The sequence below is a fragment of the Lagenorhynchus albirostris genome, chromosome 3, assembly GCF_949774975.1.
Source record: "Lagenorhynchus albirostris chromosome 3, mLagAlb1.1, whole genome shotgun sequence".
NCBI classification, from domain to species: domain Eukaryota; kingdom Metazoa; phylum Chordata; class Mammalia; order Artiodactyla; family Delphinidae; genus Lagenorhynchus; species Lagenorhynchus albirostris.
In genome coordinates, this window is record NC_083097.1 from 130,335,464 (window position 1) to 130,363,009 (window position 27,546).

At 38.5% G+C, this 27,546-nt stretch overlaps 1 protein-coding gene across 9 annotated transcripts in view; it reads left to right on the forward strand.

Annotated features, from left to right (window-relative positions):
• The window catches only part of MRPL22 (mitochondrial ribosomal protein L22), a 36,206-nt gene extending 10,432 nt beyond the window's left edge, over positions 1 to 25,774 (forward strand). For 3 of the 9 annotated variants that reach the window (XM_060144113.1, XM_060144117.1, XM_060144112.1), the window contains 5 exons: positions 12,803 to 12,938; positions 16,598 to 16,663; positions 17,464 to 17,541; positions 19,276 to 19,345; positions 25,478 to 25,774. In XM_060144113.1, the coding sequence (XP_060000096.1) occupies positions 12,803 to 12,938; positions 16,598 to 16,663; positions 17,464 to 17,541; positions 19,276 to 19,345; positions 25,478 to 25,689 (562 nt within the window). In that variant the 3' untranslated portion in view covers positions 25,690 to 25,774. Of the gene's footprint in view, positions 1 to 5,405; positions 5,442 to 5,626; positions 5,648 to 12,098; positions 12,190 to 12,802; positions 12,939 to 16,597; positions 16,664 to 17,463; positions 17,542 to 19,275; positions 19,346 to 25,477 lie in introns of those variants that run through there. The other 6 variants (XM_060144109.1, XM_060144110.1, XM_060144116.1 and 3 more) reach the window with 4 other exon arrangements.
• The last annotated feature ends 1,772 nt before the right edge of the window (positions 25,775 to 27,546 follow it).

Genomic DNA, 27,546 nt, shown 5'->3' on the forward strand with positions numbered 1-27,546 from the left:
TAAGGATGAATGGGAGGGCTGGAATTAGAGACAGGGAGTTTAGGTAACTCAGTCAAGGAGTTTTGCAGCAGTAGCTATAGGGAGTTGGTCAGGGGACAGTTAAGTTGGGAGATATTAGAGTATATTTGTTTGCTGATAGTAGTGTTCCAGTAAAGAAGAAAAATTGATGATTTAAAGGGGGAAGAAAGAATTGCCGAAGCAGTGCCCTTGAGTAGTTGGGAAGAAATAGGATTTAGGGAGCAAGGGATGAGATTGGTCCTGATTAGGGCATAGACTTGCATTCATAGTAACAAGTGAAGATAGTAAGTTTGTATGGGTATGGATGCTGGTGGGTATATAGATTAGGTGGTGGGAGCTTGTGGAAGTTCTCTTCTTCTTCTTTTTTAAAAGCAACAATTAATTAATTTAATTTATTTAGTTGTGCTGGGTCTTAGTTATGGCAGGTGGGCTTCTTAGTTGTGGCTCACCTGCTTCTTAGTTGCGGCCAGCAGGCTCCTTAGTTGCAGCTCGCGGGCTCCTTAGTTGCAGCTCGCGGGCTTCTTAGTAGCAGCTTGCCAGCTCCTTAGTTGTGACATGCATGTGGGATCTAGTTCCCTGACCAGGAATTGAACCCCGGCCCCCTGCATTGGGAGCTCACATTCTTAACTGAGGGAAGTCCCCTGGAAGTTCTCTTTTGATTTTTCAGTTTTCTCAGGGAATAAGCACAATTTTCAGCCGAGACTGAGGATGAGGGAGGAGGTATGGGAGGTTTAACTAGCAAGGAAGAGGTATGAAGTTTGTCTACAGGGGCTAGGAGAGTAAATGGACTAGAGAAATACAGTAGGAATGCCAGGCAGCCTTAAGGGCCCGCTTATTCTTATGAATAAGAATGTAAAATTTAGGCATTCAGTCATTATTGCTTTACAGAGTGAGAAAATCTGACTTACTAACCATCCACATGTGTATGGCGTGATAACTGGAACCTTTTGGAACAGAGAGGTCATGCTCCCTAGTCTGCAAAAACTAGCACTGTCATTTTGTTTTTGTGTTTGTTTTAATGCTGCTTTAGCTAATAGTGACTTCCAATTGGGAGCAGTTTTGTCTCTCACCTCCCCCCAGGAGACATTTGGCAACATTTGGAGGCGCTGCAAGATTGTCACAAGGCAGGGGGTGCTGCTGGCATCTAGTAGGTAGAGGTGAGGGATGCCACTAAGCATCCTTATGACAAAGGCACAGGAGAGCCCTCACAACAAAGAGTGTCCTGCTTAAAATGTCAGTAATGCTGAGGTCGAAAAACTCTGAACTTACCATGGTCCATAGTTGCTGGGATTTCACTTTTTTTGTTTGCTAAATTCTTGTTTCCTTGTTTGATTGTCCTTGACTTTCACTAAGTACTAAAATTATACTGAGTTATGAGAATATACATATCACTTCAGCTTTTTATTTTAGATTTTAATGGAGGCAAGAGGGAGGATGTTCTTTTATTCAGCCTCAAGTGTGGGATTAATGTTATCTGAAGTAAATTTGGAACAAAGAACTTTTTACCTTGATGCATCTAATAACATGAGTTTTTTTTTTTTTTAAATTGCGGTACGCGGGCCTCTCACTGTTGTGGCCTCTCCCGTTGCGGAGCACACGCTTTGGACGCTCAGGCTCAGCGGCCGTGGCTCACAGGCCCAGCCGCTCTGCAGCATGTGGGATCCTCCCAGACCGGGGAACGAACCCGTGTCCCCTGCATCGGCAGGCAGACTCTCAACCACTGCGCCACCAGGGAAGCCCACATGACTCTTTTTGAATTATGGTTTTCTCAGGGTATGTGCCCAGTAGTGGGATGGCTGGGTCGTATGGCAGTTCTATTTTTAGTTTTTTAAGGAACTTCCACACTGTTCTCTATAGTGGCTGTATCAATTTACATTCCCACCAACAGTGCAAGAGGGTTCCTTTTTCTCCACACCCTCTCCAGCATTTATTGTTTGTAGATTTTTTTGGTGATGGGTTAGGCGGATTCTTAACCACTGTGTCACCAGGGAAGTCCCCCAACTTCCTTTTCTTGAATTTGTTTTCTTTAGTAACTCTTCACAGGCTTTCTTACATAAAGTGGTCTCATAAAAGCCTTAAGTTTTGGGAATTCCCGGGCGGTCCAGTGGTTAGGACTCAGTGATTTCACTGCCGTGGCCTGGGTTCAATCCCTGGTCGGGGAGCTAAGATCCTGCAAGACGATTGGCATGGCAAAAAAACACAAAGCCTTAAATTTTGAACTAGTTTTATTTTCGATTGTACTTTATGAGCTCTTCGTTTCCTGCTTTAACTTAGTGTTATTCCAATAGTTGGCCAGGAGAGGGCGCATGAAACTTTTTGATTTAGTATACTTCTGAATTAAAGATCCCGTTTGTAATCATATTTTACTTTGATTTGATTACAGTTGTTTAGTATTTGGTTGATAATTCATTTTATGAAGCATTTGAGCCCTGAAAGTATTGTAGGCGTTCGGAAAGCTTTGTCATTATTGATTCATAATGTGTTTAATTTATTAGCCATTGTATTTAATTCACTGAATGTGTATTGAGGATTTGAGGAGTACTGAACACTATGCTAGGTATGGGGGATATAGAAGGCATGGGCCTCACCGTCAAGCAGTCTTTCAGACTGTTTAGTATAGTAGTGGTTTCACTGAAGAGTTAAAGAGAAGCCAAGGTATTCATATTTCTGTAATCCTGCTGTCATCCATGAGATGAAAGAAGAATTAAGGTTTGGAGAGACCCTGGAGATGAAGTACGCCAATTCCTCTTCTCATCGATAAAGAAATTGACAAACTTAGTGCACCCACGAATTACAACTTCATAGAAACAAATGATCATGATTATAAACATGAGAAGAAGGTTTGAAATTGTGTAATACGAAGTTTACACAATTCAGACAGTTCAGACTGTTTATTTTTTTGAGAACAGGAGACATGAACTGTTCAGAGGGCCTAATTTAAAGTTAATACTAGCTACCAGTGTTTATCTTGTGCTAGACTTTGTAGGGTGTTGTATGTTAATTATTTATATACCACCAACAGAATGAAGTAGGTATTCTTCTCATTCTAAAAGTAATAATCTCAAATTTATTGAGCCCTATTATGTGTCAGGTTAAGTATTTTCCTTAAAGTATCTCATTTGAGCTCCTTAAGAAGCCTGTGTGGGAGGCTTCCCTGGTAGTCCAGTGGTTAAGACTGTGCTTCTACTGCAGGGGCGTGGGTTCTATCCCTGGTTGGGGAACTAAGATACCATATACCTTGCGGTGTGGCCAAAAAAAAAAAAAGAAGCCTATGAGGTAATTACTATTATTACTCCATTTACTGATGAGAAAACTGAGGTCTAGAAAGTTATGTGAATTCCCCAAGGCCATTCTTCTAGTATTAGAGTTAGAATTTAGACCCAGGTCTAGTTGACTCTGTAGTCTCTGCCCTCATCACCTGGCTTATAGTTTTATTAGAAAATTCTGTCCTCTTACATCCAGGAACTCATTCTTCTGCAGCCACCTTACAGTTCAGGAGTAATACAACGCATTGCTATACGGCTGGCAAGAACAGAGTACTAAGGCAATGGGGGGATTGGTTCTCTTGGAGAAGGGATCTGGTTCACATTGAGGTGACACCTGAGCTGGGACTTAAAACAGGACAAGCGTTTCATTTAGGAGATAATAAGGGAGGAGAAAACAACATGAGCAAAAGTGTAAAGATATGAAAGAATGTGGCTTGTTTAGGGAACGATGAATGTTTGTGTCGTTAGGCTTTAAGGTGAATAAGCTGAGATGGCCAGGCTGGTGTTAGATTATGGAAGGCCTTCTGTGTCTTGTTAAGGAGTTTAGACTATATTCTGAGCAGTAGGGAAACACCAGAGTTGTTATTTGGCTATATCCAGATGTAAACAAAAGTAGACAATATGACGAACCCTCATGAACCCATCACCCAACTCCAACAATTATTAACTCATGGTCTATCTTGTTTTCTTGTTTTATCTAGAGCCCCTGCTCTTCCCCATCATATTTTGAAACAAATCCCAGATAGTATATTATTTCATCCATAAATATTTCACCATGTATCTTATTAAAAAATACCAAATGCCTAGTTAATGTTCAAATTTCCAATGGTTAAATAACTTTTGTACTTTTAAGATTATAGTAGTCCACACTTAAAAAAGTCTTTTTAACATTTCTTATTTCTTGTAAGGTCAGTTTAGTGGTGAGGAACGCTTTTAAGCTTTTGCTTGTCTGGAAGACTCTCTTTCTCCTTCAATTCTGAATAACTTTGCCAGGTAGAGTATTCTTGGTTGGAAGTTTTTTTTCTTTCAGCACTTTGAATGTTTTATGCCCCTCCCTTCTGGCCTGCAGAATTTGTGCTGAAAAATCTGTGGATAGGCTTATGGGGGTTCCCTTGTATGTAACAAGACTTTCTGTTTGGTTTTTTTTGCTGCTTTTAATATTCTTTGTCTAACTTTTGACATTTTAATTATAATGTGTCTTGGTGTGGGTCTCTTTGGGTTCATCTTACTTGGAACTTTCTGGGCTTCCTAGATCTGAATGTCTGTTTCCTTCCCCAAGTTAGGGAAGTTTTTGGCCATTATTTCTTTTTCTCTCTTTTTTTTTTTTAAGAGGAGTTTGTTGGTTTTTTAAAAATAGGTCTTTATTAGAGTATAATTGCTTCACAATACTGTGTTAGTTTCTGTTGTACACCAAAGTGAGTCAGCCATATGCTTACATATGTCCCCATATCCCCTCCCTCTTGAGCCTGCCTCCCACCCTCCCTATCCCACCCCTCTAGGTCATCACAGAGCACTGAGCTGATCTCACTGTGCTTTGCTGCTGCTTCCCACTAGCTATTTTACATTTGGTAGTGTATATATGTCCATGGTACTCTCACTTCGCCCCAGCTTCCCCCTCCCACCCCATGTCCTCAAGTCCATTCTTAAGAGGAGTTTTTATGGTAGAGTAGAGGGATAGTAATTTATTTATTTACTTATTTATTTATTTTGGCCATGAGCGATCTTAGTTCCCTGACCAGGGATCGAACTCTGGCCCGTGGCAGTAATAGCCTGGAGTCCCAACCACTGGACCTCCAGGGAATTCCCCAGCCATTATTTCTTCAAGTAAGATTTCTGCCCTTTTCTTTCTCTTTCTGGAAGCCCTATAATGCAAACGTTAGTCTGTGTGATATTGCCCCATAAGTCTCTTAAGCTATAGTCAAATTTTTTCATTCTTTTTCTTTTTGCTGCTCTGCTTGGGTCAGTTCCACTGCCTTTTCTTCAAGTTGACCGATTCTTTCTTCTGCTTTATCCAGTCTGCTGTTGAACACTTCTAGTGTATTTTTCAGTTCAGTTATTATATTCTTAAGCTCTGTGACTTCTGTTTGGTATTTTCTTATATTTTTCATCTCTTTGTTGAAGATTTCGCGGTGTTCATCCATTTGTCTTCCCAGTTCGGTGAGCATCTTTATGACCATTACTTTGAACTCTTTATCAGGTAAATTACTTATCTCTGTTTCATTAAGATATTTTTCTGAGGTTTTATCTTGTTAACTGACTTGGAACATATTCCTCTGTTCCTTTATTTTGCTTGACTCTCTGTGTTGGTTTCTATACAGTAGAAGAAACAACCACTTCTCCCAGTCTTGAAGGAGTGGACTCATGTAAGAGATAAAAGTTTTTATTTAGCCCTGCCCCAACTTTTGGTCATCTCTCAAACTTTTGTGCTTGTCCAAGCATCCTGTTATGTTATTAGTAGCTCCCAGTAGTTGAGGATGTGCCAAGAATAGACAGTGTCCCAAAGAGGAGGATTTCAGCACCTAGATTCAGTCGGACTGGAAGCTACACCCTCAGGCAGCAGCTTTATAAGTATGCAGGTATATTCAGTTCTGGGGGGCCACAAATGTAAGCCCTGCTGGCCCCCAGAGCCACATGATCTGTCCCCTGGGCAGCAGTTGCAAAAATCAGGATACACTGTCCAGATGAGTGTATAAGCTTCTTTTTTGGGAGTTACTGGTGAGCTGGAGCAAGGCAGAGAAGGAGCACCAAGATGGTGTCTCCAGTCTGCATTGTTGAGAGCAGCTCCACAGGCCACCAAACGTGTGCCAGACTTGAGGCCTGCCACTCAGTCGAAAGCTCCAGGACAGGCAGAGGGGCCTCCTCGCAGAAAGAATGGGGAGTGTGCCTTGGTCTGCTGTCTGCACAGTCTCCTGAGGATAGTAGCCTGCCAACAGCCATCCCTCCCCAGTTGCCACAGTCCCATGAGACCCCAGAACACAAGCCCCTTTGGCCATCAGGGCCAGGTGATGGGCATCCTCTGGATGTCAGCTGCAGAAACTGCACCAGCCCTGTGTAAAGGATTACAGTCAGCCCCTCCATATGTTGTTTAATTAGAAGCCTGCCCCCAGGCCACAGTCGTTATGATTAGCTAATAGGCCTCCTTCACAGAAAGACCTCAAAGGTCTGTTGTCTCTTGCTGTGCCCTGGGGGTGGCAGCTGTTTAGGAACTCTTTCTCTGTTGGTTACAGTCCTGGGGGGCCCACAAGCATAAGCCCTACCGGTCACCAGAGTCAGGTGATGTAGAAGTGTCCCCTAGCAGCAGTCATAAAAATCATGGTGCCAAACAGGGTTATGAACTCCTTTCTGGGTGACACCTATTATTACAGTCCCATGTGACCAGGAGCGCAAACTCCCTTGACCTCCAGAGCCAGGCAATAAAGAGTTATCGCCTAGGGACTTCTTCCCTGGTGGGGCAGTGGTTAAGAATCTGCCTGCCAATGCAGGGGACATGGCAAAGGGAGAGGGCAAAGATGGCACCCACTAGTCTCCATCCCTGTACAGTGAGTGTTCCAGCAGGCTCCTAAAGGTGTGTGTAAAATTGGATGCCTGATCCACAGGCTGAGGTGTTTTTTTTTGTTTGTTTGTTGGCTTTGGGCCATGCCACATGGCTTGTGGGATCTTAGTTCCCCGACCAGGGATTGAACCTGGGCCCTCAGCAGTGAGAGTGTGGAGTCCTAACCACTGGACTCCCAGGGAAGTCCCCAGGCTGAGGTTTTTTTTTTTTTAATATTTATTTATTTATTTGGTTGCACAGGGTCTTAGTTGTGGCAGGCGGGCTCTTTAGTTGCTCCTTGTGGGCTCCTTAGTTGTGGCTCACCAGCTCCTTAGTTGCAGCACGTGGGCTCCTTAGTTGTGGCTGGTGGGCTCCTTAATTGCGGCTCCAGGGCTCCTTAGTTGTGGCTTGCCAGCTCCTTAGTTGTGGCACACGGGTTCCTTAGTTGTGGCATGTGAACTCTTAGTTGCGCACGCATGTGGGATCTAGTTCCCTGACCAGGTATCGAACCCAGGCCCTTTGCATTGGGAGCGTGGAGTCTTACCCACTGTGCCACCAGGGAAGTCCCCCTAGCCTGAGGTTTTACTGTAAGCAGGTGAGCCTCCTTTACTTTACTTATGGGTGCAATCAGCTGCCTCTGAGCTGGGCATTGGGGCAGGTGAGTTTCTGAGCATGACTCTTTAAGAGGTGTTTCTCTGATTGTCTCCATCTTGTGGGTCTCAGGCCATGAGCTCAATTGGTTTTCAAAATTAGGTGTTTTGGGGGTTCATCTGAAGTGCGTGTCTTAAAAGTTGCAGTTCCTGATGTGGGGTTTGAACCCTTTGTTTCTCAGGGAGAAGCTCTGGGTTTTGAGTTCCCTCCCAGGTGTGGGTTGCCATACTGGGGGTGGGGTTTATGACAGGATTGTGAGCCACCCTTTCCTACCTGCTTTAATGTCGTTTTCTTCTTGTTTGCCTGATATGTAGTTGTCACCCAGCCAGCCTTTAGTTTTTTTTAAAAGGAAGTTGTTCCACATGTAGCTGTAGACTCAGTGTGTCTGTAGGAGGATGTGAGTTCAGGAGATTAAACAATATGCTACTGAATAACCACTGGGTTAAAGAAGAAATAAATACCTTGAGGAAAATGAAAATGGAAATGTAACATAGCAGAATTTATGCAGTGTAGCAAAAGCAGTTCTAAGAGGGAAGTTCACAGCAATAAATGTCTACCTCAAGAAATAAGAAAAGTCTGAAGAAACAGCCTAACTTTATACCTCAAGGAACTAGAAGAAGAAATGAAGTCCAAGGTTAGTAGAAGGAAGGAAATAAAAAGGTTAGAGCAGAAATAAATGAACTAGAGACTAAAAACACAATAGAAAAGATCAAAAAAAAAAAAGAAAAGATCAATAAAACTAAGAACTGATTCTTTGAAAAGATTAAAAAAAGAGAAGAAACCCCAAACCTGACAAACCTTTAGCTAGACTCAACAAGAAAAAAGAGACAGGACTCTAATAAATAAAATCAAAAATGAAAGAGTGATAGTGTCACTAGTGTGACAGTGATACCACAGAAATACAAAGGATCTTAAGAGACTACTATGAATAATTATATGCCAACAGATTGGACAATTTAGAAGAAATGGAGAAATTCCTAGAAACATATAAACTACTAAGACCGAATCATGATGAAATAGAAAATCTGAGCAGACTGATTACTAGCAAGGAGATTGAATGAATAATCAAAAGCCATCTAACAAACAAAAGTCCAGGACCAGATGGCTTCCCTGGTGAATTCTACCAAACATTAAAAGAATTAAAATTAATCTTTCTCAAACTCTCCCAAAAGACAGAAGAGGGTAGAATTCTTCAAAACATATTTTATGAGGCTAGCATTTTCCTGATACCAAAACCAGACAAGGGTGCCACACACAAAAAGTTACAGGCAGTATCCCCGATGAGCATGTATGCAAAATCCTCAACAAATTCTTAGCAAACTGAATTCACCAATACATTAAAAGGATCATACATCGTGATCAAGTGGGCTGTATTCCAAAAATGTAAGGATGGTTCAACATTTGCAAACCAGTCAGTGCAATTCACCACGTTAACACAATGAAGGATAAAAATCATATGATCGTCTCAATATTGACATGCAGGGAAAGCATTTGACAAAATTCAGCATCCGTTTTTGATAAAAACTCTCAACAAAGCAGGTATTGAATGAACATACCTCAACATAATAAAGGCCATATATGACAAGTCCACAGCTAACATCATACTCAATGGTGAAAGGCTGAAACCATTTCCTCTAAGGTCGACGATGTACACTCTTGCCACTTTTATTCAGCATGGTATTAGAAGTTCTAGCTGCAGAAATTAGACAAGAAAAAGAGATAAAAGGTATCCAGATTGGAAAGGAAGAAGTAAAACTATGACTATTTACAGATGATATGATAAGAAAACCCTAAAGACTCCAAACAACTATTAAAACTAATAAACAAATTCAGTAAAGTTGCAAGATACAAAATCAAACAAAAATTTGTTTCTTTATACTAATAATGAACTATCAGAAAGATAAATTAATCAAACAACCCATTTACAATTGTATTAAAAAGAATAGAATACCTAGAAATAAATTTAACCAAGGAGATGAAAGACTTTTATATTAAAAACTACAAGACATTAATGAAAGAAATTGAAGAAGATAGAAATAAATGCAAAGATATTTTGTGTTCATGGATTGGAAGAATTAATATTGTTAAAATGACCATACCACTCAAAGCAGTCTACAGATTCAGTGCAATTCCTGTCAAAATTTCAATGGCATTTCTCACAGAAATGGAACAGTGTTTTGTTTTGTTTTGTTTACATTTTATTTATTTATTTATTTATTTATTTATTGGCTGCGTTGTGTCTTCATTGCAGTGCACGGGCTTCTCATTACAGTGGCTTGTTGCGGGGCACTGGCTCTAGACGCACGGGCTTCAGTATTTGTTGCACACCAGCTCAGTAGTTGTGGCGCACAGGCTTAGTTGCCCTGCAGCATGTGGGATCTTACCAGACCAGGGCTTGAACCCATGTCCCCTGCACTGGCAGGTGGATTCATAACCACTGTGCCACCAGAGAAGCCTGAACAAACAGGCTTAAAAGTTGTGTGGAACCTCCAAAGACCCTAATAGCCAAAGCAATCTTTTGTGTGTGTGTGTGTGTGTGTGTGTGTGTGTGTGTGTGTGTGTGTGTGTGTGTGTGTGTGTGTGTGTGTGTGTGTGTGTGTTACATGGGCCTCTCACTGTTGTGGCCTCTCCCGTTGCGGAGCACAGGCTCCGGATGCGCAGGCCCAGTGGCCGTGGCTCACGGGCCCAACTGCTCCGCGGCATGTGGGATCTTCCCGGACCGGGGCACAAACCCGTGTCCCCTGCACCTGCAGGCGGACTCTCAACCACTGCGCCACCAGGGAAGCCCCGCCAAAGCAATCTTAAAGAAAAACAAAGCTGGAGGCATCATGCTACCTGATTTCAAACTATATTACAAAGGTATAGTAATTAAAACAGTATGATATTGGTATAAAAACAGACACATAGATCAATGGAATAGAATATAGAGCCCAGAAATAATCCCTCACACATGTTGTCAATTAACTTATGACAGTAGAGCAAGAATACATGTTGGGGAAAGGGCAGTCTCTTTAACAGATGGTATTTGGAAAATTGGACAGCCACATGCCAAAGAATGAAATTTGATCCTATCCTACTCCATACTCCAAAATTAACTCAAAATAGGTTAAAGACTTGAATGTAAGACCTGAAACCATAAAACTCCTAGAAGAAAGCAGGCAGTAAGCTCTTTGACATAGGTCTTGGCAATGATTTTTTGAATCTGATACCAAAAGCAAAAGCAAAAGTAAACAAGTAGGACCTAATTAAACTAGAAATCTTCTGCATAGCACAGGAAACCATCAACAAAATGAAAAGGCAGCCTACTGAATGGGAGAAAATAATTGTAAGTCATATATCTGATAAAGGGCTAATGTCCAAAATATACAACAAACTTAGACAACTAAATAGTAAAAAAAACCCTAATCAAATTAAAAAATGAGATGATCTGAATAGCTATTTTGCCAAGAAGACATGCCATTGACCAATAGGTACATGAAAAGATAGTCCATATCATTAATCATCAGAGAAATGCAAATCCAGACCACAATGAGATACCACCTCACACCTGTTAGAATGGCTATTATCAAAAAAATAGGAAATAAGAAGTGTTGGCAGGGATGTGCAGAAAAGGGACTGTTGTGCACTGTTGGTGGGAATGTAAATTGGTGCAGCCACTGTGGAAAACAGTACGGAGGTTCTTCAAAAAACTAAAAATGAACTACCGTGTGATCTAGCAATTCCACTTCTGAATAGAACAAAAACACTAATTTGGAAAGATATATACACACTCACGTCCATTGCTACATTACAATAGCCAAGGTATGGAAACAACCTAAGCTTCCATCAGTGGATGAGTAGTTAAAGAAATTGTGATATATGTAAATATATAAACACACACACTCACCACACGCAAACATAGAGGAATATTAATCAACCATAAAAAAGAATGAAATCTTGCCATTTGTGACAATAAGGATGGACCTTGAGGGTATTATGTTAAGTGAAATAAGTCAGGCAGAGAAAGACTAATAGCATTTGATATTTCTTATATGTGGAATCTAAAAATCAAAACAAAACAAAAACCAAACCAGCCTCATAGGTACGGAGAACAGATTGGTGATTGCAAGAGGCAGCGGGTTGAGGGTGAGAGAAATGGGTGAATTGGGGTTTTTTGTTTGTTTGTTTTGTTTGTTTTTTTGTTTAAATACATTGAATAAAAATTTTTTAAAAAGTCCACCCATTAACTGACTTTTTTCTTAATTCTCGTAATCTGTAGGTTCTTTATTCAGCTCTTTTTTTTTCTCCTTGTAATTTATTTGTTGAAGAAAATGGGCTGTTCGTCTTGTAGAGTTTTGTACAGCTTGGATTTTGCTGAGTGCATCTCCTTCGTGTTGTTTAACAGGTTTTCCTGTCTCTGTATTTTCTGCATTGAATCTAGAGGCTTGATTAATTCGAATTTGTTTTTGCAGAAAGACTACTTCATGGATGGTGGGTGGTGCCTTTTTACATCAGGAGGCGAATGAAGCCACCTTTATGCATTAATTTCTTAGGGATTAGAAAGTGATGTTTTTGTCTTGATTATTCAACAAAGTTGAGGAATTCCACAGATCATGTCAGAGATCCTCTGTGCCTTTAAATCTATTTTAGGACTGAGATGACTTACAGTAGAGAATCAATAGTCGTTGACCACCATAAAAAGGAATGAAATTCTGCCATTCGCAACATCGTGGATGGACTTGGGTTGGTATTCTGCTTAGTGAAATAAGTCAGATGGAGAAAGATAAATACTGTATGATATCACTTATATGTAGAATCTGAAGTATAAAATAAACTAGTGTATATAAACAAAAAAGAAACAGAAATGTAGAGAACAAGGTGATGATTACCAGTGGGAAGAGGGAAGGGGTGAGAGGCAGAACGGGTAGGAGGTTAAGAGGTACAAGCTACTATGTATAAAATACATAAGCTCCAAGGATATACTGTACAACACAGGGAACATAGCCAAACTTTTATAATAACTGTAAATGGAATGTAACCTTTAAAAATTGTGACTCGCTGTGCTGTACACCTGAAACTTACGTAATGTTGTACACCAGCTATACCTCAATTAAAATCTTGTGTTAATAACTGTTTATTATTTGACTTACATGAGTTACTGACTTTTCACTCTTCTTAGTCTTCAGTAAACTACTAGCTCTTTGTGGTATTTTATGTAATCTCGATTCTTTGTTAACAAATATGTCTAGAATGTTTCCACTTGTGATCCTTAAATAGTTGCCATCAAAATGGAGCTGATGTGGTTCAGAAGATAGATAAGCTTTGGAAAAGATTCTAAATGTCTGTTGCTTTACAGGCATTTTTCATCTCACAGCGTTTTACCCCAATCACATATTCACACAAGTGCTTCTCTTGAAATATCTCGAAAATGGGAGAAGAAGAATAAAATTGTTTATCCTCCACAACTGCCTGGAGAACCTCGGAGACCAGCTGTAAGTTTGTGGGTAGAACTAATCTCTTGATTTTGATAAAGCACTCTTGCTCTTGTGTGGCTAGCAGTGATTAATTATTCCATGTTAAGAAAAGAAAAAAATTATACAGGAATCTTTTAATTGGTACAGAAAATGTTCTAGATTTATCTTTTTTGTAGTTAAAATGATTGTCTTTGTTTTACTTATTTGCCTTGACTTAACTTCCTGGATAGGAGCCTTAACTCTAAAACTGAGCTAATAGCTTGAGACGTTTCAACTGAATTTTGACTCCAAGAGGCTTGATAATGGAGCACGAGGGGTTGGTAAGAATGACTTAAGCCGTTGGCCAATATTTAAATCATATGTATGATTTTCCAATGTTTTATACTTGAGTATAGACACACTTGGTTGTGAGGTTTTTCTTCCTTTTTTTTTTGTAATTTACAAAACTTTGAACCTAAGGTTTGAATTTAATCATTGGATTCCTTCCAGAGATACCTTATTCCTTCCAGACTTTAACTTATCTTTAGTTGCTCAGAATCCTTTTGCCCTTTCCAAATTGCTAGACATTGCTCTAGTCTGAAATAAAAGACAAATTTCTAGCTTAATATGAATTTTCTGTGGGATACATACACATCTCTTAAAAAGTTTAAGTAAGTAATAATAGCATGAACAAGGTGGGAACATTTGAATCCTTAAGAAAATGAACTGTGATAAGTACTTTAGAAATAGAATTACTGTGTTAATTATAAATCATTCAGTTTAGCAAACATCTTTTAAGGTCCTTTGGGATTTAAGGCTACTGGATAATCAATATAATCTAAGTAATGTCATTTGCTTAGTTTTTATATGAACTTGACAGCATGCATTTTATTAAAATTCAGTTGCTATCTAGATATTAGTCTGAATTAATACAGTTTTATGTTTTTTTTTTTTTCTCATTTAGGGGAGTTAATTTATTCATTTAAAGACCTCCTACCTGATTGGGAACTAAGAAGAAAAAGAGATCTTAATAGCTTAAACAAATGAGTTGTTAACTTTCATATTTTATTGTGCCATCAGAGCTTAAAAGTTTGATTTGTCATAGAATCTGTGCTATTAAGCATTGACTCCATTTTGTAATTAACCAAAATTTACACATTTGTACAACTATCATAAATAAAATATTTTCTAGGGACTTCCCTGGTGGCACAGTGGTTAAGAATCTGCCTGCCAATGCAGGGGAGATGGGTTCAAGCCCTGGTCTGGGAAGATCCCCCATGCCGTGGTGGAACTAATCCCATGTGCCACAACTACTGAGCCCGTGCGCCTAGAGCCTGTGCTCTGCAACAAGAGAAGCCACCGCTATGAGAAGCCCGTGCACCGCAACGAAAAGTAGCCCCCTCTCGCCGCAACTAGAGAAAGCCCACGCAGAGCAACAAAGACCCAATGCAACCAAAAATAAAGTAAAAATTAAAAAAAATATATATTTTCTATAATGAGCTTTCTTTACTTCTTACTTGAGCTCTCTGGACTTGGCTTTAACTGGAAATAAAGAAATCATAATAGTATTTGTCAGGTCCAGAATCTAAAGCGAAAGTTTGTATTTTGTAAGTACCAGTCTTTTTGGATGTTAAACACACTTCAGGATACATCCTAAATAGCAAAATTCAAATAGTTAACAGTAGATTATCTACCTAACTCTAGCAAATGAAGAACAGAGTCAATTAAATCATTTGTTATATATTGTAATTTACTGAAACTATTTTGGTTAACTTTTGCATAATATATACTTCTATAAGTGCCTGTGTGAAGACATTTGGTTAGATTTTATATAGGCACTTTGGAGAAACCTCATTTAGTTCTCTATTTTGCACAGATTTTGTTTTGAGGGAGTAATCCTTTTCTGGGACAAATTAAGACTTTTGGAAAATACCTTAACATTTTCTGATTTTAAATAGTATTTAGTAAATTGATTTTGGTGTAACAGTTATACCTGTTATGACTAAATTATTAATGCTGTTTATAAACACCTTGCTTATTAACAGGGAATAATTTCCTCACCTAGCCACATAGTTGATAACACTGTGCCATTATTTGCAGTGTCCCTTAGGCTTTCCAATCCGCTACCTGCAAACATTTTAAAAATTAGTTTTATCTCTTGTTTAGAAGAAGGCCAGATAATATTTACTATTCTATCTCATTCTGATCTTCAGAATTTGGAATATGTAGTTAAATAATAGTAGATGGGGCAATGAGTAAAATCCTAAGGCATTTGTAAACTTCTAGCAGGAGTCAGAATGTTAGAAAGTTTTGAGGTTTCTCTGCTTTTATTTGCCTTGAAAAATGTTTTCTAATTTTTTTTAAGTGGCATTATGGTATAATAGTAGGAAGAATGTGGGTTTTAGAGTCATGAGGGGAACTTTAAAGATACACCTGCCAGACATTGTATTAAGCCCTTCACATACTTCCCTGTGTGGCACTAGCTTACAAACTTTGCTATCTTGCAGAAGTCATTTGATTTCTCTGATTTTCATTTTGTAAAAGGTTTATAAAGTTTTTTTTCTCCCAACTCATAGAGTTAGATCATATGAAATATGAAAAGTGCTTTGTGAACTATAAATTGTTTAATGGATGATTGATTTAAAAATTCAGTAGGATATACCTACCACTATAAATAGAAGACAATAAAAGCTAACGTTTAGTAAGATCTTACCATGTGCTAGACACTGTAAAGTACTTACTTTATATAGGTAACTTTATTTAATCCTAATTATAGTTTTATGTGTTAGGTACTATTATCTTCATTTTAAAGAACAAGAAACTTAAGCAGAGAGAAGTTAAGTAGCTGGTAAATGGTAGAGCTGGTATTCAAACCGAGGTAGTCTGATTCTAGAACCTGTGCTCTTGACTGAACACTTACAATATTGGTTTTCTTATGAAAATAGTTACTTTATCCATTTTGCCATTGTTCTCCTCACTAACAAGAAACCTTTTTGTACCTTTTCTTTTGTTCTTTTGGCCAGCTAAATGTTTTCAAAATACTTTAGTTTAAGTCTTTTACTATTCCTCTGTATAGCAGCATTGCAAACTTTGTCACAAACTAGCCATTTTACAGTTTGTTTTTCCCTTAGTAATCTTTATAACATAGAATTTGGAAAAGTATAACTTTGTATAGGCAAAAAGCGTCCCCAAATTCTTTTTTTTAAAAAATTTATTTATTTATTTATTTATTTTTGGCTACCTTGGGTCTTCATTGCTGCACGTGGGCTTTCTCTAGTTGCAGTGAGTGGGGGCTACTCTTTGATGTGGTGTGCAGGCTTCTCATTGCAGTGGCTTCTCTTGTTGCAGAGCATGGGCTCTAGGCTCATGGGCTTCTCATTGCAGTGGCTTCTCTTGTTGTGGAGCATGGGCTCTAGGTGTACGGGCTTCGGTAGTTGTGGCACATGGGCTCAATAGTTGTGGCTCGCGGGCTTAGTTGCTCTGTGGCATGTGGGATCTTCCTGGACCGGGGCTCGAACCTGTGTCCCCTGCATTGGCAGGTGGATTCTTAACCACTGCGCCACAGGGAAGTCTTCCAGATTCTTAATAATGTTTTTATTTCTTATGGCAGCATTTCATTAAACACAGAAAGTAAAAACTTTATTAGTGTTTTACTGTCATTTTGATAAAATTGCTTAATTTTTTTTCCTGTTTGTAAGGAAATCTACCATTGTCGAAGACAAATAAAGTACAGCAAAGACAAGATGTGGTATTTGGCAAAATTGGTAAGCTAAAATGACTATTACCGTATAATATATAGGGAAAGAAGCTACAAATTTTACCCCAGGATTTGAAAAAAGCAAAAAAACTTGCCCTGTTTTTTCCAAAAAGTGAGGAATATAATTACATTTTTAGACATTTCGTAGGTAATCCAAAAGTGATAGTTCAGAGATTGGTGGTTTTGCTTAATTTTTACCTCCTGACAAACTAAATCATATTGGATATATAGATACTTTAGAAGAAAGGCATCAAGAACCTGGCTATAGTTAGAGAATCCAGGAAGTAAACTTACATATGTAAAAGTTGATTCAACCTATTTTAAAACTGTTGCCTTTGTAAGTTTTTTATCTCAAAAATGAAATTTATATATGAGAGAAGACAAAAGCAGCAAATACACATGTAATACATTTCTTCTATAGGAGAAGGAGATGCCTTTAGTGCCTACTGTGATCCTTGCCAGCCTGTGATCTTTCTCTGTCATGTCTGCTCTCTTTTATTATTATTGAAACCATTATAATCCAGGTTTAGTGGTTAAAAATTTTAAGTTCGATTTTGACCTACAGAGGGTGGTGGCATCCCTTCTCAAACTTGTTTTCTTCTCTTTTGCCTGCATTTAGTTACCTATTTTTATTAATGAAAAAAGTTTTTCCCCCACTTTTATTGAGATGTAATTAACATGTAACTAGTTAGCTAATTTTAGAAGTTATTTGGATTATGTAAGACTTTTACTTTTCACTGAAAAGGGAATACTGACTTTGTAAACTAATTTGTTTATTTTCTCTTGTCTGTTACCCTTTAATTCTAGATACGAGGAATGTCCATTGACCAGGCTCTGGCTCAGTTGGAATTCAGTGACAAAAAAGGGGCCCAGATAATTAAAGAGGTAAACTAAGATTGGTGGGGAGGGAGCGAATAGTTGGCTTGCAGGTGTTAGTAAGCTTTGCCTAAATCCTGAATTCGCTAGTGTAAATGCATAGTTTATATAATACAGATTTAGGGGACTCAGTTTTATTAATGTCCTTATACCTTAGGAATGTTCTGTGCTTTAAGTATTTATTTTTTCCTTAGATGCTTTTATTTGCACCAGATAGTGATTTATGTTTTATGATCTGTCTGTGAAGTGAAGTGATACATCTTATTTTTAATGATTGGGGGCTTGATAAACTTTTTAAAAGATTTTTTTTTTTGTAAGTTCCACAACTGAGAGCTTGGGATTTTATAACTAGTTGAGTAGAAAGAGCACTGTACTGGGACTCAGGGGAGTTGGAGTCTTATCTTTTCTCTGATAGTTTCTGTTGTGATTTTGGGCAAGACACTTGTCTGGTTCCATTTTTCTCACTTGTAAACTAGGTGGGGTTGGATTGGATGATCTCTAAAGACACTTCTAGCTCTAAATGTAGTTGATTCACTAGGTGCACATGACTGTTGATATTTGTGCTGACTCATTCTAGGCACATGAGTGTTTTTGTTTCAAAAAGCTGAGTTGAGGACATCTGGGGATATTAGCATTATTTCCTATAGTTCAGTTAATTTTCATATAAAGTCATATCTTTTAGTGGGTGAATATTTAAGGTGGTTGGATTCAGACTTCTAAGAGGCTCTATTGTAATGCTTGTATTTATTTCCATTCAGAATGCAGTTACTAATTATCTGTTGTGTACCCAGCTTTGTACTACATTCTTCATCTTTAAAGGAGGGAAAGATCGGATTTCTGTTATTTCTGACAACAGTTGTCCTATTTAAAAAAATGTGTTCTGGAGGAAGTTAATTCAAAATATCCTTGGAGTATAAATTTAATAATTCTTTTTAAAAAAAATTTATTTATTTATTTATCTTTGGCTGCACTGGGTCTTCCTTTCTGTGCACTGGCTTTCTCTAGTTGCAGTGAGAGGGGGCTACTCTTTGTTGTGGTGCATGGGCTTCTCATCGTGGTGGCTTCTCTTGTTGTGGAGCATGGGCTCTGGGCGCATGGGCTTCAGCAGTTGTGGCACACGGGCTCAGTAGTTGTGGCTCGTGGGCTCTAGAGCTCAGGCTCAGTAGTTGTGGCCCACGGGCTTCGTTGCTTCGCGGCATATGGGATCGTCCCAGACCAGGGCTCGAACCTGTGTCCCCTGCATTGGCAGGCGGATTCCCAACCACTGCACCACCAGGGAATTCCCAAATTTAATAATTCTTAAAGGAAATTTTCAAGTATGATTTTCTCTACTTGTCTGATGTTGTTAATGGTTATTTTGGATCTAAAGTTTAAGAATTTTCAATAAGATTTAGCCCTTGAGCTTCTTGAACTTGACAAGTCTATGAATCAAAGCCATAATGCCCATTACCAAGGGTACTGCTGCAAGTGTTGTTATCTCCTCCTTTACAGCTTACACATTCCATTTAAAACTTAGCAGGACCTGGACTGTGTTCTTTGCATTTGCAATTCTTGTCTGAGGAAGGAAAGCTCACTGTATCCCTTTTCCTTAGTACTGTTATAATTTGATATTCTCTTTTTAAAATTGACTGCAATAGGAAGGCATGTGATTAGCAGTCATAGAGATAACAATAAGAAATGAGAAATTTAATTCTGTTTTAGTTCAGGTCAGCCATATGAATGCCTTTCTTTTCCTTATTTAAGGTTCTCTTAGAAGCACAAGATATGGCAGTGAGAGACCACAATGTGGAATTCAGATCCAATTTATATATAGGTAAGATCTTTAATATTCTTAGCTTTGGAAAATGGCTTCCAACAGTGATGCCAAATTCTTTATCTAATAACAGTCTTTGATATCTAAATACTTTGGACTGTGTTTGCTAGTGAAAATTGCTGGTAATAACTTATTCTTCAGCCTTCAGCATGCTAATGTTAGTCAGTTGTAAATGGTCCTAACTTTACTGCTTTATTGTTACCTGTTCCGTAATGAGACTGAGATCATGAAACCTATTGCTGATAATTATTAAATAATGGATATCAAGATGATATATAGAGTGGTCCGTTAATCATAATGAAACTATGGAAGAATGTAACTGATTTTTTAAAAAATGAATTCTTTGTCAACCCAAAGGAGATGTATAAAGGATCACAGGTGGACTTAAAAAAATCTTTATTTATAATGTGCCAAGCCAGGTGCCTAATCCCTAAAGGTATCCTATAAGTTAGTCTTCCATTTACCAGAATGGAAAATCTGTTGAACTCTAAAAGCCAAGGGGCCTTCGAAGGCTCAGATGACCCAGATGTGTTGGTTCCCGTTTGTTATTACATCCTGAAGCATTACCTCAGCTTTGTATGCTTGTTCCACATCACATTAAATTAATGTGTGGGAATATGTTTTGGGAAGCCTGGTACACTGTACAAATGTAAGGGATTTTTTGGTTGCATACCTTCATAATGCTCCTTTTTTAGAAAGAGATCAATGGTTATTACAAAGCTCTCCCCCCGCTCCCCTAACACCACAGTAAAGTAGAGCAGTGGCTGGAGTTACTGCAGCAATTACTGCTAACCTCAGCAGTTTTGTAATCAAACAGAGATGTTGATGTCAAAGCAAAATTTTCTCAATCTGCCAAACCTGCATATGAGAAGGACTGTTTTACCTAAAGCTATTTTAAACTCAAAATACGGGAACTGCTGCTCTCCAAATGGAGGGTAAAAGGCTGAATCATTCTGGGGGAAGTTAGCTGTGCCTTATAGTTTTTCAAAAATTAGAATTTTAAAAAAAACATCTAAATTGCACTTTGTCATATAACCTCTGCTCTACTGGAGATATTTATTCTGATTTAGTTAGTACCTTACCTCAACTCACCTGGAATTGATGCTGGCAACCACACCTACTTCTGAAATTCAAATGAGTTATGATTTTCAACTGAAATATCTTATTTTAAAGCTGAATCTTGTATAACTAATTACATTCTTATACAGAGGGGAATCAAATGGCAACTCAGAAGATGCAGTCCACAGTAATTAATCATAAGCATTTTTTTCTGGAAGCAGCATGAATAAATAATGCTGGAAGGACCCAGAATCATTGGAAGAGATGAAATAAAGAGCAAGACCGTTTGCTTAAAACCTCTTGGTGACCTTTCCTGCTCCATGACTGAATATGAAATCAAATTTATTTAATTTTGTTCAACTTTATAGGAATATTGGCTTCTTAGCTGATAGGCAACATTTCATAATGGAAATCAGATGCAAGTGAAATGGGATTTGTGTTAAATATGTTTCAACAGTTGTAGTACTGTTGAGAGAGAGGGTGAGGAGCTTAATCCTGTCTTCCCAAATGAAGGAGCAAAGTCCAATGTTGCCTTTAAGCAAAAATCAACTTAACCAGTCCCATGTGAATGGTCCTTTAATGCATTGGTCTCTTTAGGCACATTTCTGCTGAAAAACCTCTGCCCTTCCTACACCTTCCTTTCATGTAGTCCTGGGTCAAAATCTCTTTTCTTAAGTAGGGCTAATAACTTTGGATTTGTCTTATGATTTTAAAAACTCATTTGCTAAGTATTTTGTTGCCTAATTCCATTATGAAGGAAAAAGAGATGAGTACCCCCAGGAAGATGAAGTATCTGACCACGACACATCAGGCATTTTATCCCTGTATTTGCTAAACTTCCCTGATAAGAATCGTCTGAGGTTCTTATTAAAGATACAGATTCCCAGGCCTCACCACAGACTTACTGAATCTGAAACCCCAGGGGAGAGGCCTGGGTAAGTTCTATTCATTCTTACCTATAAAATCTGGGAAATGGATTTATCTTCTTACAGTCTTTGAAAAGGCCTAGACATTTTATTCCGTAGACTTCTTTTAGAGCTTTGAAAGACTAGTTACTTGTTGGCTACTGTTTCGGCTCAGCAATAGCTCTTTCAGTCCCCTGAAATAAGTAAGTACTGGCATTTTAAGGGACTTGCTTTTTTGGTAGCATATGTTCTCATTATGTGGTAATTCCCTCAAATGCTTGTCATCAGTCTAAAGCTAATACCTGGTGTTGCATGACCACAGACTTTGAAAGTTCATTTCCTTTTCAGACTTACAATGATGACTAATGACACTGTGAACAGGCCTTAACAAGTGGACATGGACTAATAAAATGTCACTGCTTCATGATTCATGACATCTATAGTAGTTCACTTCAGGGAAAGTGAACGACTGACTTTGTAAATCAGTTTTCTGGGCTAAGAATGATGAAGGAGAAAGGGGGAGAGTTTCTAAAGTTAAGTCAAGATTCGTATTTACCTAAATACAAGTAATAGGAAATATTGACAATATTTTAAATATGGTACCTGCTGGGCATTATCTTTAGAAGAGCATTATCTTGGGCATTATCTTTAGAAGGTTGTTTCCACTTTTGAGATGTCTTTATGTTTTTTCTTTCTTTCAAAAAGTATTTGAGTGCCTTCAGTGAGTATACCACACACACAGTTAGGTGATGGTATATCTTTTATAGCAATTTAAAACATTAAGCACAAGTAGTTTTGTTCTTTGACAGTAATAGCCCTTTGGAAGAATACATAAATTGTTCTCCCTAGTTGGAACAAAACCACGTACACTATTAGTATTGTATGTACTTGGAAAACTTTGAAATTTATTTTAGAATTTGAGCAAATTTACCAGAGACATCTGTATTGAAAAAATGATATTAATTAGCAGAAGATGTATTTCAAAATCATTTCTGTTCCTTATGGGGCATGAACTTTGGGGACAATACAAGAGGAGTGTAAGTTTTGTTGAGGAAGTAACTTTTACAGGTGAAATATGAACACGTACACAAGGTAGCGTATGGTTTGGGACCAAAAAGAGTAACAGGTAAATGGTATTGTTGGAATAGAGAAGAGGAGGTCAGTATAGGTTAAAATAGTCATGGAGATTTTCTAGACAATTTTAGCTTTTAAAGATACGCTTTTGGGGATCTGAAGGAGTGTCCAAGACGAAAAATTTTCAAAGTGAGGTAACCACTTAAGCAAAGGCACATAGGTTGGGATGAGCAGTAAGTGTGTGGTACAGTGAGTAGAACAGTGCAGAGGAAGTAGAGGCTTGCCTTAGAGGAGATGAAATTGAAAAGGTGAACATGGCCTAGATTTCAGAGGGCTGAACATGGCAAGCTGTGGCATTTGGTTAAAACAGTATTGACGAGGAACCACAGGAGGTTTTTGGGTAAGAGATTTATGTTATTAAGGCAGTGTTTTAAGACTATTAACTCTAAGCATTGGTTTTGAAATTGTGCTCTGAGGCCTCCAGGGGTGGGGCCTGGGTCAAGCAGAAAGACTTCCTGGTCACTGCTTTATCCTTAGAGCCCAGGATGGCGCTTCACACCCAGCAGGAACTTGGAATTTCTATATGTTGGGTGAATGAATGGCAGCAGTTTTGGATCTACTCTCACCCGTGTTTCATTCTTAACAGATTCACGTGAAAGTAGGCATCTACGTATTGTTTCATTTAATTGAAATGGTTCCGTACTAAAGCAGTTTGAAATGACTCCACGCTTCCAATTCAGGGGCCACGGGTTCGATCCCTGGTCAGGGAACTAAGATCCTGCATGCTGTGTGGTGCGGCCAAAAAAAAAAAACAATTCGGAATTTATACTCTAAGCCCTGATTTCATTCAGATGTCCGAGTGGCTGTGTTGGGTATTCCCATTCCAGAGTGTTAAAGAACCCTGGTGTTTCAGAAGAATTAATGTTTTTGTTTTGACATAAAAAAGGGATGGCATTATTTGCATAAAGGTAAGCAGATGATATTTTCTGGATTAAGGAGGAAATCATAACTGGCATTTAGCAGGTATTGAGTGTCTTCTCTTCTGTATTTTGGGAGAGATGGAAGGAAAATGGTAGTTAACGTAGACCCTCATAGGGTTGATCATTGTGTTTTGATAGATTATGTAGTCCTGCACAGTTAGCTAATTTTGATACTTCCTTCACTGGAGTAGTATTCCTTATTCTCAGGGTATTTGGAAACTGGTGCTCAAGTTGGGTAGAGTAGCAGTTTTGGATAAAATTAGCTACCATGTTTGTAAAATCTTTTTAGAAGTTTCTACACTCTTCCCAATGTCACTGTTTTTGTTTGTAGGATTCCTCCTGACAAGTGGATTCAGGGCACCTGGTAGTACTGTATTATAAAGTGATTTGTGTAATGCTGCTTTTTCTTTGGAAAAATTAACTTTTTTTTTAAATTGAGGTATAATTGATGTATAACATTATATTACTTTCAGGTGTACAACTGAATGGTTCAGTATTGCAAAGTGATTACAAGTCTAGTTAACATCTGTCACCATACATAGTTACAGAATTTTTTTTCTTGTGATGAGAACTTTTAAGATCTATTGTCTTAACAACTTTTAAATATGCAATACGGTATTATTGACTATAGTCACCATGCTGTACATTACATCCCCATGGCTTATTTATTTTATCACTGGAAGTTTGTACCTTTTGACTCCCTTCACCCATTTCACCCACCTGCCCCCCACCCCCATCTTTGGAAATTCTTAAATTCATTTCTTTAGTGCCAGTAGGTGAAGTTGATAAAAGGGTGGTAGTTCTCTCCTTATCTCACTGAGACCCTAGGCAGTTTTCTTTATCACTTTCATCCTTAGCTTTCTCTTTGGCAAAGCTAGGGTGCTTCTGCTGAAACCATTTCATGAGAGGTTTGTAGTTAGAGGGTTGTGGAGCACATACTTTGATATGGTCCCTGCAATATAAAGTTCTGTCACAGTAAAAGAATGGTGAGTATTGAAGTGAATTAATTTGCTACATATGCTATAGATTTTGCCTTTTTAAAAGGCTTATTAAATTAACTAAAAACGTAAGACTAAGTAAATTCAGAAGGTGGTAGAAGGTAATTACTACCCTGATTTACTGTGGGTGAACAGGTGAACAGATTTCTTCTTGTGCTGTTTAAGAGGTTTCTTCAAATTTTGCAGGGTCAAACTTTGACATGTTGAATGGGAGAGGGGAGATGAGGGGACAGATGTGATACAGGAGTTCCTAAACCTGGCTGTGAATCAGAATTGCTTGGGGTGTGGGGGAGTGTTGTTTGCTCAGGATTTAATTTTCAAAGCCCACTCCAAATATCGAGTATCTAGAGATGGGATCTCAGCATCAGCATTTTAAATATGTTCCCTAAGTTAGTTTGATGTAGTAGCCTGAGGACAGCATTTGGGAATCATTGGTTCCAAAGGAACAGTTAGAATATAATACAGTTAGAATAAAATCAGAACGTCATCCCTCAGCCTCCAGGGCTCTGTGTAATCTTGCCTTCATTTCTGATCTCGTCCCCTTGTTTGTATCACTCTTTCCCTTGCTTACTATGCTTCAGCAGGTTCTGTTCCTGAACCAAGCGAAGCATGTTCCTACCATTGGGCCTTTGCACTTGCTGTTCCCTCTTCTTGGAACACCTTGCCCCTAGATATTTGCATGAATGATTCATTCTGGTCTTGGATCAAATGTCTCTTCCTCAAGGATGCCTCTTGACACCCTCCAGTCTCAAGTTGCCTCCCAGCACCCAATCAGTCTCTGTCACATCACTGTTTTCTTTATTCGTAGCACTTGTCACTAACTAAAATGATCATGTTTATTTTCTCTCTTTCTCCTCTAGAGTGTGCACTGCACAGAGCCAGGGCCCTTGCTATTTTTGTTCACTCCTATTTCTGCAGCACCTGGAGTAGAGCCTGGTCCTTAGTAAGGAAGGACTCAGGAGATACTTGTCTTGAGACAAACCTGCTGTAGCCAGCCTGTGAGCTCATGTAGTCTTAGAATCCAGTTGAGGAAAGGGCAGAAATTGCTCAGCTGATCAAGCTGTAATCTTGTGGATACAGTTGTTTCCTATAATTTTCTTTTTCTTCTCTGTCTAGCTCAGTCCACCTCGGGGCGAGGCCAGTACCTGAAACGCATCCGATACCACGGCAGAGGTCGCTTTGGGATTATGGAGAAGGTTTTTTGCCATTATTTTGTGAAGTTGGTGGAAGGCCCTCCACCTCCACCTGAGGCACCAAAGACAGCAGTCGCCCACGCCAAAGAGTATATCCAGGAGCTTCGCAACCGGACCATCATTCACACTCTATGATGGGGGTATTAAGACTCCACAGTGTATATATTTTACCATTCATTTCCTAAAACCAACAAAAATTAAAGACAGATGCTTTTTATGATTTGTCATTGAATTATTGAAATATGAAGTACAACTGCTAGTTTTACATGAATATTTATAAAGCTCTGCCCATCTCTCTTGAGCCTCTGGGTATATTTTATGTATTTGCAACTAAGAAGGAGAAATCAGCTTTAAACATAGTGACAGACTATGTAATTCAGAAGGCTTTTTTGAGTGATGTTTGAAGGCAATGTTAGCTTTCTAGCTTGTGCCCTGCAGGTGGTACTTTTGATACTGGACTTGAGTAGAAAGTTATAGGATAAGAAAACTTGTCCTTACTATTTCACTTGATTTTTCTCCTGGAACTGGGGGAGGGGGTGGTGGACGGGAGCATCCCTGCACATTGTTTCAGTGCAGTATTTTAGGGCATTCTATAGTTCAGTTTTTCCTTTCACTGTTGGCATAGGCCAGTGGATGAGGGATTATATTTTCCTTTACTGATTTAGCAGTAACTTGAAATTACAGGAGTTTATTAGCTATATTAATCTAAAACTCCAAAAACCATTTAACTTAGAAAGTTTTATTTTACTTAAATAATGACTATTTTATGTCTCCTACCAACAATGCTTTCTATTGCTTGGTTGTCTTGTTTAGGATTGATTCATTTTTCAGAGTGCATTCAAATTAATGGAGAGAGGAATTGAACCAGTCTCAGGCTTGCATTATAAAATAATTGATATTTTTAGGACATTCCACCTGAAAGCGGAAGAATACACTTTCTTTTCAAGTGCACATGGAACATTCTCCAGAATAGATCACATCTTGGGTCACAAATCAAGCCTTGGAAAGTTTAAGAAAATTGAAATTGTATCAAGCATCTTTTCTGACCATAACACTGTGAGATTAGAAATCAGGTACAGGAAAAAAAAAAGTAAAAAACACAAATACATGGAGGCTAAACGGTGCTGCTAAATAACCAAGAGATCACTGAAGAAATCAAAGAGGAAATCAAAAAATACCTAGAAACAAATGACAACAAAAACACGACGACCCAAAACCTATGGGACACAGCAAAAGCAGTTCTAAGAGGGAAGTTCATAGCAATTCAAGCTCACCTCAAGAAACAAGAAAGATCTCAAATAAACAATATAACCTTACACCTAAAGCAACTAGAAAAAGAAGAACAAAGAAAACCCAAAGTTAGTAGGAGGAAAGAAATCATAAAGATCAGAGCAGAAATAAATGAAATAGAAACAAAGAAAACAGTAGCAAAGATCAATACAACTAACAGCTGGTTCTTTGAGAAGATAAACAAAATTGATAAACCTTTAGCCAGACTCATCAAGAAAAAAAGGGAGAGGATGCGAATCAATAGAATTAGAAATGAAAAAGGAGAAGTTACAACAGACACCACAGAAATACAAAGCATCCTAAGAGACTCTACTACAAGCAACTCTATGCCAATAAAATGGACAACCTGGAAGAAATGGACAAATTTTTGGAAAAGTACAACCTTCCAAGATTGAGTAAGGAAGAATTAGAAAATATAAACAGACCAATCACAGGTGATGAAATTGAAACTTCAATTAAAAATCTTCCAACAAACAAAAGTCCAGGACCAGATGGCTTCACAGGCGAATTCTATCAAACATTTAGAGAAGACTTAACACCTGTCCTTCTCAAACTCTTCTAAAAATTTGCAGAGGGAGGAACACTCCCAAACTTGTTTTACAAGGCCACCATCACCCTGATGCCCAAACCAGATAAAGATATCACAAAAAAGAAAATTATAGACCAATATCACTGACAAACATAGACGCAAAAATCCTCAAC